We start from the raw sequence: 21,378 nt of genomic DNA, 5'->3' as shown, positions 1-21,378 counted from the left end.
AGAGAGAGAGAGAGAGAGAGAGAGAGAGAGAGAGAGAGAGAGAGAGAGAGAGAGAGAGAGAGAGAGAGAGAGAGAGAGAGAGAGAGAGAGAGAGAGAGAGAGAGAGAGAGAGAGAGAGAGAGAGAGAGAGGAGAGGGAGGGAGAGAGAGAGGGAGAGAATTGTCGTCATTTTAGCCCCGACTGCTGCAGCATCAGCATCACCGGAATGCATCGCAGTGCGTTGACGTCCGCAGCGGGAGCAATTGCCGTTAACGGGTGCCATGGCCGATTTGTTTCCATCTAAACGGACTTGTTTGATGTAGTTAAGTTAATCCTTTCATTAGACTCGTTGGTGACGAGACGGGAACCCCCTTTTCCCCAGGAGCCGCTCCAGAGAAGAAGCCATGGATTACCTTCAAAGACACACAACTTTTTTCCCCATCGTAATTTGGATGAGTAAGTAGAAGAATTGGTTGTGTTCCTGTTTAAATTTAGCTATCCCAAAATGCTTTTAAAAAATTTAAGTTTGGATATACCTTTTAAATTAATGTAGGACTAATTCATTTAATTATTAGCTATTGTTATGATTGCCGCTATACTGGAGGCTAGCATCATGTTACGTCGTTGGATTAATTTTAAACATTTAGCTGAAAAACGCCTTTTAAATCATTTAAATATCAGTTCTGCTGAGGAAAGCTACAAATCAAGGCTCCCTGACTTCTGACTTTTGATTTACACCGCGGCTGCCGAGCACTACATGTATAACTAAAGATTTATAATGAGCCATACCCAGGAAAGTTTATTACTGCTATGCTTGAAGGTGTATCACAAATGTAGGGGGGGTAATTAAAAATGATAACAATCAACAATGTAATGTATCCATTTCAAAATGTAATTACAATTCGTGGTCGGGGAAACAATCCGTTTGTAAGAAACAACCACATCTTGTTGAGATGAACTAGTCTTACAGTTATGTAAGCAAAACAAATCTTTGAATTTACAGCGTGTAAAAGACGGGTTTTGATGGATCACTCTGGTATGTGGTCTACCTTTCAGTCTGATTGCCTTGCTTCTCTTATTATATCCTGTACTGTTTCCTTCATGTCTTTTTTTTATATAGAAGTTTTCACATTTCAGTCGTGCATTTCATATAAATAAATCAGAAACAGGGCCCCCCTTTCAGTGTTTTGTGCACGTATTTGTCTTTAATTTACACTGAACCTCATGCAGTTCTCTAGATTCAATAGGCCACATGCTCGCCCTTACATCTCCACGACATCAAAGAACAACAGCTAATGCACTCCTAACTGCATGATGGAATATTTATATGAGACCAGTTTATTATGAGACTTGTTGATCCATCCCTTGTGGGTTCCAATGCAATCACACACAACCGATATTCACCAGAGAGGGGACTTATGGGGCAGATCTGCTGGGCCGATGTCTGCGTCTGCGCCCTCCTGCATCCTCTATAGCTGGGAAACAAACACACTTTATCTCTTCTGTTTGTCATTTCTTTGTAATTAACATCACTGTAGCATGTTGTAGTATAAGGTTAAATCTATGTCCTCATTGCTGCCTGCCTGTGTCACTTAGTCTCTCCTTCTTGTCTCCATGTGAAACGGAGACCTTGCATTAACATGCACGGTGATGATGGACTTGAGAGCCCTCCACAGAGCCTGATGAAGCATTGCTCTGGTGTTGAATAATTGGTAGCTAGGTACCGTACCCATTGCATTGGGACGTGATGTAAACCACCACAACAAAGCACCCTTGGTTTCCCCAGATGTCCTGCTGTAAAGGCTGTTTTCTACGTTGTTACAACATTTACATTGACTCTGCTGAAGGCAGGAAGACGACGTGTTCCTGTGATTTCCTTGCATCACGGGCGCTGCTGTGGTGCGACTCTGGCTTCATACCCAGAGTGCATCACAGAGCAGCGACTACGACTGTGACCGGAGACGGAGGGAGATGAAAGAGCCGTCATATTTAGTGTAGCTACTTCGCCCCTGCACACAGCCGAACGTAATCACTCCTCCACCGCTGGCTGGGGTTCATGTGGAGAGAAGAGCGCCGCTCCCTTCTTCATTAAGGCCCTGGGTCGGGTCCGCGCGGCCGCCATCAGACACACAGTCCCTCTCAACCTAGGTTCAATCACAGGCTGCATTCTGTGTGCTGACCTGCCTAATGGTTTTCATGGGAAAACGTATTACCGAGACACATTTGTACCGGCAGAATTGGGAGAATTCAATGATTGACTTAGTTTGTATGGTAGAAGGTCAAATTGGGATGCGGGAACCAAAGGTCACATGTACATTCTGAACAGGTTAAATCTGAAGGTTGTGTGTGGAAGAACACTCAAGAAACCAATGCAATGTCTTGAGTCGATCATCAGAATTGTATGTTCCAAAGCAGGGTTAGACATCCCTAAATGGAAATTGATCCACTAACTATAACTTATTCTACCTTTAATTAGTTATCTGGATGTCCCTAGGGCCCATAGGTCTACCTGGGTTAACCTGACTCATACTGACAGAGGACGTGGTTACACTGGGGTTCTGTTCTTACACTCGTGGGTCGATGATGTGCTGGGAGATTTGTTGACCCCTTAGGTCTTCCTCAGCAACCTGGAGGATGTTCTTATTTGCCGTCCTGTCCCGTCCTGTTTCTTAGTAGTTTAGTAGTTTAGTCAGTAGAGGGGAGTTCCTTCTGAGTTCTCCGTGATGCACTTCTTTCCTTCTGCTCGGTCAATGAGTCTGATGCCCTTTGAACAGCATCCTGATCATCACCTCCTCCCCCATTACTGGTCTCCACTGTGGGGGGGAGGGTGGAAGGAGAGCAGCGTGGGCACATTCCTCCAGTCTACCGTGTCCCCACAGTTCCAGACCCGGCCCTTTGGTGGTACAGGAGAACGCTGAGCAGTAGAGACGGACCTCAAAGCCTTTTCCTCGGCCTGGCTTTCGTTGTCCCAGAGAAAGATTTGGCGTTAAGAGTTGTTGACAATACATACTGCTCCGCTCCCAATTAAGTTTTAACTTCCCAATCCTCTCTGATGATCATGGTCGGTCCAGTCTGAGTATTGGTGCATGCTGTTCTGTAAATTTGTCGGACTAATATTTTCATTTTAAATAATTGAGGCCATTTGGTGGAGGCTTTTACTCAAAGCATCTGTGAGTACATGTGTTTCTCCGAAAGGCATGACATACATTAGATAAAATGCATTTATAACATCGGCTTAATTTAATCATTTCATACTCAAAGAACAAAGGTTAACAATCAGTCGTGAACCAGAACTCTACAAAAACGAAATATCAGTGGAAAAAACTGAATAAATAACATACTTACGAGAAAACACACTCACACACAGACTGATGACACACACACACACACACACACGCACACACACCCGCACACAAACGCACCGTGCTCTATTCACAGAGCACAAATCATCGGTATATGACTTATAATTTTAAAAAGGTATAAAAATAATGCATGGGTCATAGGGTAGTTCTTGATGATATAACATTTTTTAAATATTTAAGAAAAGCTCCAGTCAATCACACAATCAATTATAATCTACCAGAAAAATAAAATAAAGCAGTTCATAAATAAAATAAAGTGTGTGTTATGATATCCCAAGGTTACAATGTTTCTTTGACTTTCACCAACATCTGTAAATCTTCCATGGATTGAAGTCGAGATAGAGACTTCAGTACTAGCCCGATAAAGACTAGTCTCAGAACAGCTCTAGATTGATGGAGCACAAAAAGCTTTTGGGAAAGAGGGATTCAAACACAAGCGTTATTTTACTTTAACTTACTTACTTTTACATTCTATTTTTAAATATTCAGAGAGCCACTGCAAAAGTCATGGTTCAAATATAGGTTTTGGTTATTCCAACCCCCTCGTCTTATGTTTGAAAGAAGTGTTCTTATGATGTCGTTCTGTGTGTTGAATATAAGGAGAGAGGGATAGAAGGAGGCCATCTTAGAGGCCCTCTGAAGAAAGACAGGTTGTGAGAATGCTAAATAGTAAACATTCAAATTTGAACCAAGCTGCGACCAATTAAGATCTTTAAATTGAGTTATGGGTCTTCCCTGCACAAAGCTCTTTAGAAGTTGGTCTAGATGGGGAAAAGCATTAGTATGGTCTCAATGCAAAACGCATTGGATCTGGACGTGACCGGTTCTGTCTGGTAAAGAACCTCACATCAAACAGAACAGCGGGCAGAACGTTAGGGAGGGCTTAGTGATGCATAGAAATGGGATCTAGCTTAATTCAGTTCTGTATTAGAATATGATAGGCCAAACTCTTTGAAGTTATTCGTTTTATTTTAATTCATTAACATGCACACCTGTTGGGTTTTCCTGAATAACCGAAGGGGGACAGGAGTTCCTAATATAAATATAATCCATTTTAATGATCTTGTTTACTGTTGGGTTGCTTGATTCCGGTTCTTTCTTCGAGATCCTTACAATTCATGGATGATTTATTTGTAGAACTGTACAACTGACGCGCGTGGCAGGAACGGAGTGAGAGTGCAATAAGTGGAATGCTTTTATATCAAGAGCGGAGAATACCCCATCCTCTGCTCAGATCCTTACAGACTTCAGCATGACTCTGACTGATGGGTCCGATGCAATTCCATATAGTTATAGTTGTGTTCCTTCCTAAATTGTGGTTTTATTGGTAGGATTTAGATAACTGGCATCAGTTGAGTGGAATGTCTTTCATCTTCAAAATATAATTTAAAATATATTTAATTTGGCTGACAGCAGTTAAGATTTTCTCCTAATGTCACAAAAACAAGTTCTGCAAGAATTTGCTGTTTTATTTTCCCTTGTATGGAAATGGGGGCCCTTCTCTTTATATCTTACTGTGATGTTAAAATTGTATATTTTGTATGTTTCGTTATTCAAGTTCTGCATGTGAATATTGATAATAACCTCAAACTGCGGTGTGAAATACTTTTCAAGAAAACACAAGTGGTTCAAGTGCAGTTTTTAGTAACATAATCCCCAATAAATGCCAGAGCTTTTCAGGCTTATCCAAAATGACCAAAACAACGTACAAAGCCCTCCATTTATGAACTCTTTCCAGAGTTTCCCGATGTGTTTGCCCATCTGCTGTTGGGAAGTTTGAGGTATCCACTTATTGGTAACAAAGGGACAAACTATGCATTGAAGATAGTGGCACTGCATTTGATTTAATTATCTTATTGTGCGGAAATTGAATTTATAGTGGGGGACAGTATATATAGCCCAGTTTGTTGTGTAACTCACATGGTGAATGTGAGTATTAAACAACAACATTCAGAATGAAAGACAGTAAACCTTTGATCAAATAATAAATAGTATAATTTAATAATAGTCACTGACCATTGTAATACAATTATTATTATCTATAATATATCTATAACATTTATTCAATTATTCTTATAAAACAGGCAGATTATTTTTCCACCCTCTCTTCTATCGTGGAGAAAACAATGTAATGGGTCAAATTGGGCCTACATGTGTTTGAATTGTGTGCCGTCTTCAAAGCAAGCACGCTAATCCTACGACTGAATCAATCTCTTGACCTTCACCTTGTCCAATTGACGAGCAGCGGTACAGAGCACAATGGAGGGGAGTATGTTCTGCATTAGGAGTGAACACACGTAGGGCCATACAAGGCCTTAGGAACCCTGTGATCCAACTTTGTACTATTTATGTTTACATTCCATGTGGATTCATTCATTTTGTATCAAAAATATATTTCGATGTTTCGCTGTGGTTGAGTTTGTCCCAAGACCTTCCTAAACATTTTGAAATCCTTGTAAGTCCATGGTCCTTAGCAGAGTAAGACTTGACCGTCAGAATGCATTGTGGGAGTTTTTGTTGGTGATACTCAGGACTCTCGGGAATTGTGTTAGTTCTAAATCTTAACTAAATTTAACATAATCAAGGCTAATAAAACGTTTTGCATGGGAAACAATGTCTGGCCATTCATGACAAACTATTCCACGATAAATTACTTAAAGGGGACATATTCTACCACCAGGTGTGAGTGTGATTAGCCTTACAAGTCGTTTAGAAAATCTGCCACATATGACATCATTAGTGGGTGTGTCCACCTAGATCTGTGCTGGATAGATGAGCAACGTTTACTTCAGTCCACTTGGTTGGCTGGTAGACTGATCTATCCAGCACAGATCTAGGTGGACACGCCCACTAATGATGTCATATGGGGCAGATTTTCGAAACGGCTTGTAAGGACTAATCACACTCACACCTGGGGGTATAATATGTCCCCTTTAACATTGACCAAAAACACAATAACTAACATCCCAGCGCTCCCATGCTATTGGCTGCGGACCGGACCTTGCATTGAAGGCTAGGGGGGCTGGGGCTTGGTGGGGATCAGGAGTGGGGGGGATTAGCACTCCACTCTGAGCAGTTGGGAGGTGAACTTGAGTTCTGTGACTTAAGCTTTGCAGCCTTCAGGGATTTGGTTGAGCTAGAAATTGTGCCATCTTCGTCTTTACCGTGTTTCTTTACATATTTCCTTCTTTTTTTGGCATAAACCACATTTCTGTCAACTGTCATTTTGCAGGCCTGGAAGCGCATTTTATGCTCTTTCTTGTAAGTTGAATGAACTGCCTACTCATGACTTGGAACATGCACAATACTCTGTTGATAACTGCAGGACAGCTATGTAGTAGTGCATTTTTTTTAACAAGGATCACGTTGAAAGCGCAGAATAATATCTGCTGAGAATCGAGGTCTGGGGATCTGTTGTTGTAGCAGGACGAGAGCGTTCGTCAGACCCTGCACTGGAGCGTCTCAGCCTCCTCATCAAGACCCCAATAATAATCCTAATCACTATTGACAGAGGGACAGGAGAACGCAGTGTGAGGCTGAGGAGGACGAAATGGCGGTTTGGAGAGAGTTCCTGATCCAAGAGGACACAGGAAGATGACAGGGTTCATATGTCCATCATATTTAGAGGGATCACATTAGGGAAATAAGGAAGGAAAATAAAACATGAAAGGAAAGAAGAGACAGGGACGGAGGGAGGGAGGGAGGGAGGGAGGGAGGGAGGGAGGGCGGGAGAGAGGAAAGACAGGATGTTTGAAGCCAGGTCTCTGGAGGCAAATCAGCCTGGATTTCTTGCCAGTTGAAGTCAGATGTGCTGTTTCCTGAGAGCTGCTCAAGATTACAAACTTCCAGACTCTCTTCCATCAACCGTGAGCCGGCCTGGAACACAAGCAGCCTCATCCTAGAGCCGTCCCTACTCCGGTGACTCTGACACAAGCCAGACACCGCCGACTCCCTTTTGCCACCATTCCTCTCCAGACTCGTCCAGCAGAACGCTGACAGCCCCGCCACAGTGTTGAGAAGCAGTTGCCGGATTCACTTTCTTGGTTCTCTGGGTCTTGAACAAACAGGAAGGGAACATGTGCGATGGAGATGGGCGCGGCACCACACACACAGCTGGAGGTCTGAGTTTGCAGCCCCGGGATTGGATGTGCTGGCGGGGAACCGGCCTGACCCGGGCATTCCTGCTCATGTTTTTACTCACCAGCCGAGAACATTGTGTGATTTTGAAGGATTTTCTGCTGTCTTTAGGGGGGAAACAAGAGAATATGGGAGGAAGGGAGGCAGAGGGAGATAGAAAGAGGGAGAGCGCGAGAGAGATATATATATATATATATAGAGAGAGAGAGAGAGAGAGAGAGAGAGAGAGAGAGAGAGAGAGAGAGAGAGAGAGAGAGAGAGAGAGAGAGAGAGAGGGATAGAGGGAGAGTTAAGATACTATTTAGTTTCTTATACTAATAATAGACAAACATTTTGGTCAATCGTTTCAATCTGTTCAATTATCCCATGCCAGTGTCCATGTGCGTCTCTATTTGTGGCTCGTTTTTCTTCTATAATTAACAACCAAACAGGCGTCCATTTAGCCAAGTCAGCGTGCTTCTCTATCAACATTGTCTCCTTTTAGCCTCCGCCTCTTGAATAAAGTGATCCGTCCCGCCTGGGCACCGTGACCCCCATCCCGGTCGGGTCACAGACGCCGGTTGTCCCTCGGGGCGGAGCGGGGGTTGAGTGGATGACCCTCTGTGACATCATTGTATGAACTCTTTGTTTAGTGGGCTCCCTGCGCTGTCACATGCATGTTGCACCCCCCCCCCAGCGGGCCGCTGATGGAGGTCCCTTGTTCTGCTCACGTCTTAACAGACGTTTCAAAAACAGAGAATTCTGTTGAGATGAGATTATTCATGAGACGCGTGACCAAGTTTGTAGTTGGTCTCATGTGACTTTTGTTTTTCTGTATTGGGTTGATCATTTGACATGTTGACACACCTGCATTCTCTATTTTGAGTATAGTCACCACTCATTGTATATCATACATACATAATATATATTCACATGCTGTAACATGCATGTGAATTAAATTTGGTGAAATTCACCTTTCAAGAAATGAATGGCGGCATTACAAGCTTAGATATATCTTCACCTGTCGCACAAACTGGTATCCTTCAGCGAGATGACCCTTACAACAACTATTAGACAACCCAAAGCTCATATGTTAATGAAAGCATATTTGTTTTTAATAACATGCCAATATGAGTATTCTCAAATACTTCTGTAACCCAATTCACATAATGATCTGCTGCTGTAAAATAAATTATGAGTGATGAAAGGATTTGATTGACCCTCTCTCTCTCTCTCTCTCTCTCTCTCTCTCTCTCTCTCTCTCTCTCTCTCTCTCTCTCTCTCTTGTTTTCAGTGTGTGGTACCAACCGTGCTGTTCTGAACACGGTGCTTGAGGAGAACTTGGCCGATTATGTGTTTTCTCGTCATTTGGAATCGACCGCCAAAAGCCAACTTAAGTCAAGTAGGTGGTCACACGCAGTCTAAGATCTCCGTGTTTTGTTCTCACAACATGGAGCTGTTATCACGCATCATCCTGTAAAAATAGTCCTAAAAGTCACATGGTGTTAGTTTATAAAGCATCATGCATGTTGGAAAGATGCAATAAATTGCAGGTCATATGCATGTCTTTCCCCTCACCGACATCCTCTATAAATTCATGTTTTGACAAGCATTTCTTCCACCAAACCTTTTGTGTTTTGAGTTCTTTCCCTTCTTCCCTCTTCCTTTTTCTGCTCTTTCTATGGCCTCTCTCTCTCTTTCTCTGTCCCTCTCCCTTCCTCTGTCTCCTTTGCTCTGCTGAATGGATATCAGCTCTGCTGTAGATTTCTATTTATTACTTAGTTCACAAGACTGAACACTTCCATGAACGAAATCTTTTCATTTAGTTGCCCTGTTGTATCCACACAGTTGAATATGTCTTCAAAATAATATCTTAAAGGTGAATTGTTGAGAACTTAGTGGCATCTAGTGGAATAGAGTTGGCAGAAATGTTCTGTTATATTCACGTTTTAATCAGGGGGGGACCTCAAATCATTCATGATTTGAGTCTTCTATGGAAAGAGATTTAACATTCGAATCGTTGTGTTGCGATAATTGTGCGTGAGTAAAAGCAGAATTTTTTTTGTGAGATGAGGGCCTGAACGATAGCCCGTTATTGTAGAAGGATACTCAGTGTCAGGAAAATAAAATTCTTATAGTTTACAGCTTTTCAAAACCTTTAAAGAGATCCAAAAACAGTCAAATTAAAGCTTTTTCTACTTTTTCTTCTCTCGGCTGAATGATTTTCTCGGTCATGCATTTCGCTGTAGCTTCTCCGGCGGCGTCGGAAAGGGAGAGACGAGGGAGATATTCAGTTGGTCGCAATCCACAACCTCAACACTAGATGCCACTAAATCCTACAAACTGCTCCTTTAACATTCAATTCAATCTTAATAATTGGCATCCTGTATTCAGATCACCTTGCATTCCACCACGAATCAAATGAAAAATGAAAAAACATAACAGGCTTTCCTGTGTTGTTCTACGCCAGCCACCTCCTGTGATTTTGAATCACACTGCCAGTGGAGGGTTTCAAACCACAGCAGCCAAGACGACTGGCAGACCTCCTCCCCACAGCAGCCCATAACCATCACGCACGCTGGCACGAGGAGGCCCATCGCAGACCACTCACTGGGGAGCTCTCAGGGTGAGACTGCAGACCGTACAGAGAACCATGTGATGATGTGCTCCTGTTGTCTTGCCTCGGCAGACATGCCGAGGCATGCCTGCTCAAGAGGGATCTGGCCTTTCGATGGTTTCCAGCGGGCTTGTGGAGCCAATCCTTGTGATTTATTGAGAATCTGAAATTTAACCCCTTTTTTATTTAATGTGATTCACCCTGTGAAGCAACTGCTTTATTCAGACTGCTATCCAATTTTCCAATCCAACCTCTCTTGTTCCAGGTCACTTCCTGCTTCTAAGCCCCTCCTCCTCCACTGCTGAGGATTCTGGGAGCTGTGTTTACCACCTGAGCAGCCAGGAACTGCCAGGCAGTGGTGAGCTGTGCAGTTTGCAGTTGGCGGTGTTTGAGTCGGGGCCGGTGGAGGGGAACCTCACCCTTCTGGTCCAACACACCACCTCCAGCACACCTGATGTCTCCGTGGTTATCAAGCAACCTGGTACCAGGTTAGCAACCTCTCTTTTTCATCCACCTTAACTAGCTTTAACTAGGCTTCACTAGCTTTAACTAGGCCTAACTCGGCTTAAGTAATCGATTGATGCTCTGGATCCCTGAGCTCACTGGTGTGCACTGAGTTTGCGTACGGTTGACTTTAACACAGACGAAGAAGCGGGCAGTAGTGAGATGACATGACGTCTCGGGTCCTCCCTCGTAGCGCAGCACGACGTACGATCTCAGAACTCAGGCCGCAGACTCGGGTTCTCTGGGTCTTGCTCACTTCTTAAACGGCCGTTCTTATTATTGTTTGAGTATTGTTTACGCTCCAGCGATCAATTGCAATGCCTGCGTCACGTCCAATTCGAGGGGATGGATTGAAGTGGTTTGTTGGACTGGATTCCGTTGTTCATCAAAGTTCTGAGGAGCGAGGGTCTTAAGGACAAGGCGAACGGCGCGGAATGATGTTTTCAGACGTCTGCCGCACAAAAGAGGCACGGAAAGAAAAGTCTTTATGATCTGTGACATGCGGTGCACAACTGCAGACTTGTAGATTCTCAGAGGAAACATCTGCTTTGTTCATCTGTTGTCTGGCATGTTTGCTTCTCATTGATCTAATGCTTCAGTCCAGTTATCCTCTGAGTGGCTAAAAGGCTTCGTGTATCCAGGAGCAGCCCCTGCTGATCTATCTATTTGTAATTGGTTTGGACACAAGAATGATGGATGGGCATTTGCAAACAGCGTTTTGTGGCTGCGTGCTCTTTGGGTTGTGTGCGTGTAGTGCAGTAATGGATTGTGCAATCCTATTATGTTTGAGTTTCGACTAAAGGCACAGACAGACACACACTCATTACCATGCGGGTGTGTGTATGAAGACAAGTCTGTTTCTGACCCTTCCCTACAGTGCATTGGGTATAAACAAACTTCTAGGTAACGTCAGTAGAACGCACTATGACCTAAAATAAAATCTGATGATTAAATGCTGCCTATGCCTGCATTACCGATTGGCTGGCCCTCTAACTAAGCCTGATGTGGTTCAGCTTTACAGCATCAGATGAATACCGATCTGTTTGCGCCCTGCAGTAAATTTTACATATTAAATATATCTGCAGTACATTTTACATATGACATACATACATGCATTTAAAAACAACGAAAAGCTTATAAAAAGCAATGGTAATGCCTTGACTCTATTTGTTGAAAACATATTCTTCGATCTGTCCTCCCAATGCCTTGTGGCATATAGGGCCTTTACAGAACCTTTCAATTTCTCTCGGTCCGCTGCTGAAACTCGCACCTCATCCCATGAGCCCCAGCCACCATCTCTCCTCTCTTTCTCCACAGTCCTTCTCCACGTTGTCTTAGGTGACGTCTTCCTCTTCTTCTTTTCCCTTGCGGTGCCCACGTCATTGCCACATTGCCATTACTTTCTCTATTCTGCCTCAAGATATAGCCAATCATCTTCCATCTTCTGATCTTGACTTCCTCACTAAGTGGCTTCATCTCAGCTCTCTTAAGCAGGTCCTCAGTCCTGATATGATCTTGCTATCGGCGACGGAGAATTCTGCGCGGGCACTTGTTATTGAATACATCGACTAACTTGTCATCACCCTTGTTCAGTTTCCATGTCTCGCATCCATACAGCAAGACAGGTAACACCAAGGTCTTGTACAGTCTTCGCTTAGTTCTCCTCGAGATGCTGTTTGAGTTCCAAATCCTTCATCTGAGTTCTTAGTGTGCTGATAATCACGTGGATAACATCAAATCAATTTTCATTGGGTTGGCTGGAGGTCTACAGTACCGGTGTTGGGGACAGAGAAGACGTCACATATCAAAACCTAAACCTTGTGGAGCTCAATATCTCAAATTAAATGTTGAACATCATCTCCTTTGCTAGGGTCATATCCATTGCATGGCTGTGCATGCTGCAGGCGTTATTCAGTTTGTCCGGGTTGCATATGTACCTCTATTGACATTTGAAATAATAATGTATTAATATATAATGATTATTGTGCGCCAGGATCAAATTACTTTCTAACCTTTTGTTTTCTACTCAATTACAAAGTAACTTAAGAAGCATACTATTTACTTGATCTAATACTACAGATGAAATTAAAATAGCTTTCTCCCTATCAATGTAATGATACATGAAGTTGTGACTGTTGCTCTCCTCTGATTTGTCAATGAAGGGCTGCATGGGAGGTTGTGGACGCTGCGATTGGCCAGGTGGACGAGCCCTTCCAGGTGACTCTGCTCTACTCCGCCTGTCTGGACAGCGAGGCAGCGACTCTGGCCCTGGACTCTCTGGAGTTCGTCGACTGTGACACGGGTACATTGTGAACCTATGGCTCGTCGTGTCTGGTGTTCTGATGTTTTTGTCTCACTTTTGAACTCACTGAGAACCCAGTCTCAGAGCGTTCAGATCGTAACCGCCCCACCCAGCAAACAGGCATAGCATACTGGACATGCAGCGTTCTCTCTGGAGCCCATGACTCATCATGTCCTGTAGGTATGTGTTGGCCTGCTGTGTGTCTCACCTCTCATCAGAACCTCCCTGCACTGGATGGAGCGGCGGCGGTGTTACTGATTTTAAACAGACTTTACTTTTAATCCTACTCTTTGATTCAAAGATTTTCAAAAACACTAAAGCTTTTCTAGACCCTCAACACCGCTTTACAAACAGGAAGTGTTTGTAAAGCGGTGTTGGACAGTTAGATATATCTCATCACAGGAAGTGATGAGATACTGAAGGCATAAACCCGGACCCCTCCTGCAACTGCTCCTGATTTGCAGAGCCGCTCGGCCGGGACCTGGACTGTGACGGAGGGTTCCAGTGCGAGCTGGGGGGCTGCCTGGACCAGAGCCTGGTGTGCGACTTCCACAGCGACTGTCCCCTAGGGGAAGACGAGGGCTTCATCTGTGGTGAGTCGGTCCTCCACCCAGCCAATCAGGTCACTGACTGTAATGTGTACGGGTGCATGGGATGGCAAATACGACTGCATTACCACTTTATATATCTATATCTATAGATATCTATGTCTATGTCTATAGATATCTATCGATACATCTATATAGAAGTAAGGGTGATATATTTAAATGTAGGCGTTATGGTATGATCTTTTAATCAGACAAATAATACAAATACTATTAAATAATATAAATGAATAAATAAATAATGTGATAAAATAAAAGTCCTGAACATACTCCCAGGCCTTCTGTTGCGTATCGTTTGTAAATGTGGAATCACTGCACGACTGCGACCTTGACCTCTCAAGGAAAGGGTGTGACTCCAGATTCACTTGATCAATGGTAAGTGAACGCTTCAATGGGCACTGGGAGCGATGGGAGCACTGGGAGCAGTGCTCGCTGAGAGCACTGGGAGTACTGGGAATACTGGGAGTGCTGGGAGAAGTGGGAGTACTGGTAGTACTGGGAGTGCTGGGAGCAGTGGAGGAATTGGAGCACTGGGAGAAGTAGGAGTGCTGGGAGCAATGGGACAGCGCTGGGAGCAGTGGGAGCAGTGGGACAGCCCTGGGGGACTGCTGGGAGCACTGGGACAGCCCTGGGGGACTGGGAGCAGTGGGACAGCCCTGGGGGACTGCTGGGAGCACTGGGAGCAGTGGGACAGCCCTGGGGGACTGCTGGGAGCACTTGGGGGAGAGCTCCAGGCCTGAGAGTCCTGGAGTAGAGGAACAGAACGCGGGGGAGCTGGCTGTGTCGGTGCTCCGTACATTAGCTGGATTAAAGCAACGGCCTCGGAGAGTAATGTCCTCGGACAGCTCTCCGCTCGGCCCGCCCAACGCTGAGCCGAGTGCCTCGGCCGTAGAGCCAGGGGAGCCTGCTTCGTTTTGTTGGCGTGTGAGATAGCGAGAGCGAGAGTCATCAGGGTGACTCGGTAGAAATCATATATCGCATTTCACGTAGGAATTCCCATCGTTCTTTGGGCGCAGGACCGGCTCACAGTGTGGGTGTAGACTAGAGTGTAGCTCTTGGAAAGTGAAACCAGGTTCCTACACTCTCCCACTGGAATCTCAGCTTCCAACTGGATTGAAGAGGTGCATGATGAGATCGTATTAAAACAGTTTATCCAAGCCCCGGGCACCCCGCGCCTCACTCAATATTTTCATTTGATATTCAGTCTCTGGCTTTTGAAAACGTACGCGAGGGGAAATGTCTATTCATTCAACCCGCCAGATGCTTTTGGTTTCTGGACCCACCAGTGAGATGGTCTTAAGTATTCTCTCCAGGTGCGTCGCGCTACCTGCCTCCCTCCCTCCCTCTCTCTCACCCTTTTAAGGTTTAGTCAAAGAGCCGTCATTTCAAAAAAAGGGAAAGGCCCTTGGAAGCGAACAGCTTCCTAATGGGATCAGTGGAAGGGGAGCTCGTTAGAGAGCTCAGCGTGTGGAGCCCGGGGGAGAGGACATTTAGCCCCTCTCTTTCTCTATCCCTGTCTCTCTCTCTCTCTCTCTGTCTCTGTCTCTGTCTCTCTCTCTCTCTCTCTCTCTCTCTCTCTCTCTCTCTCTCTCTGTCTCTGTCTCTGTCTCTGTCTCTGTCTCTGTCTCTCTCTCTCTCTGCCCATCTCCACCTATAGGAAGAGAGCCTTATATATTGTCTGCATTACATTACATTATATTACATGGCCTTTGGAGGCCGGTCTGTCTTCATTAAAGTAAACAGCGCTGACCTTCGCTCTTGTAAACCCTGTGGCTATAAGCAGCAGCAACTAACCACTTTTGTTTTGTTTCTTTATTTTGTGCACGTTCTTCAACTTTGGTATCAAAGCAACAAAAAAACGTAAGGGCACAGAAGTAGTGCTTTATTTTTAGGGCAGGATGTACGCACGCAAGCCGAAAATAGGCAGCAGCCTTGCCTGGTTAATTAATACAGCGAGCGCAGTCTAGGAAAAACCCTTGATGGCCGATCAAATGTTTTAAATCAGCTCTGTTGTCTCCGTTCCGGAGAGGAAACTAGCACAAGGGCAGAGGCAAAAATGGCGAGCAGATGTTTTGCAGAGGCAGATGTAATAATCAACCTCGCATTAAATCTATACATTCAACATAAGGATGCACGTGTCCCTTCCCCCTTCCCAGACGCTCTGCCGTCGGGCTCCCATTGTTCCTTCGAGCGAGACGCGTGTGGCTGGTCCGTGTCCACACAGCCCACCTCGTGGAGGAGGCTCACAGGTCAGCAGATGATGGAGACCGGGGTGGACCCACAGGGGGATGGACTGAGGAGAACACCAGGTATGTGTGGCGCCTCTGGTTTCAGCTCCAGAGAGGACTCCCGGGGAAATACATATCTTAATGATTAATGGAGTGGAAAGAGTTGGTAGAAAAAAAAGGTCCTCTCAACGCTGGGAGATCGAGTGTGCTCCCATTGTCGTCGGCTGATGAGGCTTGAGGGATGGATGGAGGACATTCATTCATCTCCACTACCTCCTCGGTTCCTCGTGTTCTGGGGCCACAGAAATCCTTCCGGGTTATTCATGTTTCCCGACCGCCTTTGATTGTATTTTCTGAGAGCGGAGCGCGGCATAAGTGATCGTGAGCAGCGTTTCTCTGGAGATCACTTCCATATGTAATGATAGGACTCTCTGTTTATGGTGGGGGGTGGTTCGGCTCCAGCTCTGAGACATCTGGGGGCTAATCGAGCGCTGGCTAAAAGGATTTTCAGGGATTTGAGCAAATGGGTTGTTAAATATTTTTGTAGCCTGTTGATTGATTCGCTCAGTTTGGCTTGGCCACAAAACAACGACAGAAGCAATTTAGCAGCGAGAGATTGACTGGTGCCATGCGGCGGTCGCCATGGGCCGCTACCTCCTCACGCTCCCATCCACATGCTGTGCTCCTCAGGCCACTTCCTGTTCCTGAGGGTCCAAGAGGGAGCCTCCTCCCGGGGTGCGTCTGTCCAGAGCCCCACTCTACCTCCGCCTGTGTCTGCTAATACCTGTCAGGTAGGCTGTCCAGCTCTCCATCTATCTGACTGATTATCATCACTTTGTCTGTCTATCTCTCTATCTCTCTCTCTCTCTGTCTGTTTCAATCCAATTCAACTCAGTTCAAAAAAGCTTTATTGACAAAACAAACATTCACATTGCCAAGGCAGGTGAACAATATGAGGTCGGAGGTGTCTCTCTCTCCGTCTCACCCTCTTTATTATTTAATGAGGGTCAGTGTTTATATGGACCTATCCTATTTACTCATGTCAATCTATATCTAACTGTCCATCCATCTGTCTATTTATATATCTCACTCTCTCTCTAGCTGTCCGTCTAGCAGTCTATCCTTGTACAGTCCGTCCATGACTCCCAGTGTTTTGTGACGATGTTCCTCTTGACTCCCAGCATATTGTAACGATGTGTTCTGTCAAGATGTCTTGACTCACAGTCTATTGTACCGATGTCTTGACTCCCTGTGTAATGTAACAATGCTTTAGTCACGATGTGTTCTGTAACGATGTCCCTGCAGCTGCGGTTCTCCGTGTACATGTTTGGCCAGTTCAACGGCACGCTGGCCGTCTCCGTGGAAACCAACGGCAGCGGCGGCCCCCCCCCGCTGTGGGAGCGGTACAACCAGGGGGCCGAAGACTGGCAGGACGTCTCCCTGGACCTCACGGGCCTCCGTCACCAGTAAGAAGCCTTCAGATAACCAGTTATACTTGGAGCTGGATATGGAGGAGAAGCTGAGTGCGATGCGGACCAGGGCAGCTTGAGGAGGACCATATGGCTAGGATATGAACTGAGGGGTCGGACTCTCAGACCACAGGGGTCTGGGTTCTGGCTCCAGGGATCTGAAAAACACTTCAAATGGCTCAGACCGAGCGCATGTGTTACAGTGCATAGTATGTAGGAGAGGACTTGAGTGAGTTGGTGACCCGGAAAACACTGCGCTCACACTGACGTTTAGACAATTAGAACATGTACTGTACATATTCCCCTCCTCACAGCAATCTTTGATCAACGTTATTCAAAGCATACGCGTTTGCAGCGCGTCATGACAACGAGGCGCTTGTCTGGGTGTGGTCCGCAGGTTCTCCGTCCGGCTGTCGGCCACGTGGGAGCCAGGCTCCGCCGCGGACCTGGCTCTGGATGACATCACGCTCGGCGCCGCCTGCTTTGAGTCAGGTAGCGTCCTGCCGCTCCTCTCTCTCTATCTCTCTCTCTCTCTGTGTTTCCTGGAGAACAACTGTTCCACGAGAAGGGACCTGATGGGATTGATGAGTGAGATATGATCCATTGGTCATTCGGCAAATTGTAAACAAATGTACTCATGCTTTTGCATCAATGTGCGAAAAATTCGCAATTTGTTTAAAAGTATGATAACTTCAAATGTGTTGCGACCAAGTGCCAAGTGGCTTTGAGGTTTGCAACATGTGTGGAAAATATTTATTATCATTTGTGAACTGCAAAAGCATTTGAGAAACGCTGTAACTTGCAATGCATATGTTAAGCATTAAACGTTTTTTATTTATTTTATTTGCAGGACACTGACAGATTGATTTATTTACAGAGTTAAACGGTGGATCGGACTAACCTTGCATGCTTTTCCAAGTGAATACTTAATTTAACGTCCGAGCAACAGAGACCTTGGCATGATGCTTCAGGCCCGCTGCGTTCACATGTGATGGAGCTGAGTCTCCTTCATCACACAGCGTGGAGTTTGTTTGGTGTTGTCACGGCCCGCCCCGGGTTGTCTGCTTGTTTGGGTTTGGGGTTGGGAAACAATGGGGAGAAACCGCATCACTTAGTGGACACGGAGCCCAAACACAGGCGCCAGTTGGCTGATTCCAGGACATAAATCAGTTATTTCCTAAATTCATTTTTCCCCCTCTTATTAATCTTCGATTTTGACACGTTTACGAGGTAAAGCTACACCTATGTTCTGAAAGCCCTCACCTGACCGGCCATGAATAACATGGCCCTCCTCCCTCTTCCACACTACTTGAATAAGATGTAGGTTGCTGTAAAACACAGTTCTGGAAAGTATCAGGTTTTATTATTCTTGTGTCTGCGATGAGTCTTGTTCAATATTTCATTCCTTTGATTTTTCTTTGATCGCTATATTGCTCTCTCTCTCTCTCTCTCTCTCTCTGTCTCTGTCTCTGTCTCTGTCTCTCTCTCTCTCTCTCTCTGCAGATCCCTCTGATCTGTTGCTGCTCGACCACTCGTTCTTCCATGACCTTGAGGACTCCGACGGTCTCTTTGGCCCGCTCCAGGAGCCCTCTCCCTCAGGTAACCTGCAGCTCACGCCCCCCCCCCCCCCCCCCCCCCCCCCCCCCCCCTTCCAGCTCCATGACTTCCGCATGTTGCTTTCTACTACAAACCACACTCCTTCTGCAGAGCCCCAGCACATTTCGCTGCTGTCACACGTCTTATTGCCGAATAATTGAACCGCTGGTAATGATTTTAGAATGAAGACTGTAAGCACTAATCGTTACCCGCCGGTTAGATTAGCCTTCCGTTCACTACCACCCTCCTTATCGCCATCGTGAAGAGGGGAGCTTCAGATGAAGTGCCACCTATTAAAGCAGGTGGGCTTTGGCATGTCCTGATCATTCACTTCTTATGATGGAAACCCATCTACTGCGGTAGAAACAATGATTAAACAGCTTGGATAAAACACCCGCACTCATGTTAAGTCAACGGTAGATGAGAGGAAATAGGTTCATTCAATAGTTAATCTAAAACACTCTTCCCATATATGGTAGCATTATTGGTCAAAACAAATCACAGGGAAGTGCTTTTTGTGCAAATATTTTTAACAAGTTGGGTTGACGCTGGCAGACATTTTCATCGTCAAATAAATGGGCATACATTCTTGTGGTCTTAAATCCTCGTATTAATTTAACACGCAGCCGGAGATGAGTATAGGGATAGACTCAATGTGTGTCCCTCCTGTGGCACGTAAACAGAGGCTTTTAATCTCCTGCATTATGCATGGCAGGCCAGGAGCTGCATACTTAAAGCTGCAGCTGGGAAGCCCTCATCCTGTGAGACTCTTCCTTCAGTCCGCAAGCGCTGCTTAGGCTCAGCCGGCTCTTCACCTGCTGCTCAGACCCTCAGATCTGTGACGTGGTTCTCCTCGCTCCCCTCATTCCTTCTGTAATTCATTCGGTCTCCTCCCTCGCCCATATCCAATCTGCTTCACAGCTGTGTGAACAGGCTGGCGTGGGGACTCACTGTGAATGACCCTTGGGATTTGGGGTTTATGCCTTCGACCACCACCAGCGTGTCGGCCAGGACGGCTCCTCTCTCCACCATGTCGGCCACGATGCCTCTTTCTCTCTTCAGCATGTCAGCCATGACGGCTCTGTCTCTATCCCACTACCTACACCATGTCGTCCATGAATGTTCTCCGTCTCTCCCCAGAGGTCTCCCTGATGACGTGGTGGTTCACGTCGTGCGGGGCCAGCGGCCCCCGGGGGCCCACCCAGGCCCAGTGTGACAGCGCGTACCGCAACACCAACGTCAGCGTGACGGTGGGGAGGGACGGCTCGGTGAAGGGGGTCCAGTCCTGGAGGGTCCCGGCCACCAACAGATACATGTGAGTGTGTGTGTCCGTGTGTGTGTCCGTGTGTGTGTTTCTGCGTGTGTGTGTGTGTGTGTGTGTGTGTGTGTGTGCGCGTGTCTGTCTGTGTGTGTGTGTGTGTGTGTGTGTGTGTGTGTTTGTGTGTGAGTGTGTGTGTATGTGTGTTTTTTTGTCTGTATGTTTGTGTCTGTGTGTGTGTGTGTGTGTGTGTGTGTGTGTGTGTGTGTGTGGTGTGTGTGTGTGTGTGTGTGTGTGTGTGTGTGTGTGTGTGTGTGTGTGTGTGTGAGTCGATCATGGAGGGAAGCGCTCCGAGCACTGTACGATCTCGGTGATTAAACCATGGTAACGGCTTCACCTGGCTCCACTAAAGCCTCTGTTCAAGAGACCCTTCCGCGTGAGCCGGCACGCTGCTGCCTGCTTCACAAGATGGGAGGTTGTAATTGTTTAAAGACATGGAGAGGGCGTGCTAACCTTAAATACTCTCCGGCAAATCAAAAAAACAGTCAAACAAAACTGAGTTGGAAACAGAGGTTTAACTGAAGCCAGGAGAGAGGACGACTCCAAAACGTCGTGCTTCAGGGGGAATTAATCCGCCCTTTGGTGTGTAGGATTGTGGTTCAGCCCCACACACTCTGCTAAAGACGCTCAAGGGACCTGCGATGGAGAGGAGCGATGTGTCTATTCCAGGCTCCTAACCACTACTGGATGAAGGCAGAGGCAGACAGCCACGCCCATGCCCCCCATGGCTAATGTAGTAATCCCCTCATGGACTCATTTCTGGCTTCTTCTTCTTGGGCCGTGTCCCCCCCAAGGTTCTCTGCTTACGGGGCCGCCGGGGGGGAAAGGGGCCAAGAACCACAACAAGCGCTCCCACGGCGTCTTCATCTCGGCCATCTTCCCGCTGGAGAAGGGAGAGCTGCTCTACATCCTGGTGGGCCACCAGGGGGAGGACGCCTGTCCCGGGGTGAGGAGGGGGGGAGACACGGGGGGGGAGGACGCCTGTCCCGGGGTGAAGAGGGGGGAGACACGGGGGGGAGGACGCCTGTCCCGGGGTGAGGAGGGGGGGAGACACGGGGGGGAGGACGGCTGTCCCGGGTTGAGGAGGGGGGGAGACACCAGGGGGAGGACGCCTGTCCCGGGGTGAGGAGGGGGGGAGACACGGGGGGGAGGACGCCTGTCCCGGGGTGAGGAGGGGGGGAGACACGGGGGGGAGGACGCCTGTCCCGGGGTGAGGAGGGGGGGAGACCACGGGGGGGGAGGACGGCTGTCCCGGGTTGAGGAGGGGGGAGACACCAGGGGG

General features: G+C 46.6%; 1 protein-coding gene across 1 annotated transcript in view; it reads left to right on the top strand.

Annotated features, from left to right (window-relative positions):
* The window catches only part of ltk (leukocyte receptor tyrosine kinase), a 40,817-nt gene continuing 19,439 nt past the window's right edge, over positions 1-21,378 (top strand). The window contains 14 exon segments of the mRNA XM_060052467.1: positions 1-435; positions 8,752-8,859; positions 9,928-10,083; positions 10,340-10,562; positions 12,741-12,880; positions 13,345-13,473; positions 15,642-15,794; positions 16,404-16,504; positions 17,019-17,179; positions 17,580-17,674; positions 18,686-18,781; positions 19,919-20,093; positions 20,891-20,912; positions 20,914-21,163. Of these exon segments, the coding sequence (XP_059908450.1) occupies positions 384-435; positions 8,752-8,859; positions 9,928-10,083; positions 10,340-10,562; positions 12,741-12,880; positions 13,345-13,473; positions 15,642-15,794; positions 16,404-16,504; positions 17,019-17,179; positions 17,580-17,674; positions 18,686-18,781; positions 19,919-20,093; positions 20,891-20,912; positions 20,914-21,163 (1,861 nt within the window). The 5' untranslated portion in view covers positions 1-383.

This window comes from Gadus macrocephalus, chromosome 5 (assembly GCF_031168955.1).
Source record: "Gadus macrocephalus chromosome 5, ASM3116895v1".
Classification (NCBI taxonomy): domain Eukaryota; kingdom Metazoa; phylum Chordata; class Actinopteri; order Gadiformes; family Gadidae; genus Gadus; species Gadus macrocephalus.
This window is presented reverse-complemented; position numbering and strand designations above follow the sequence as displayed.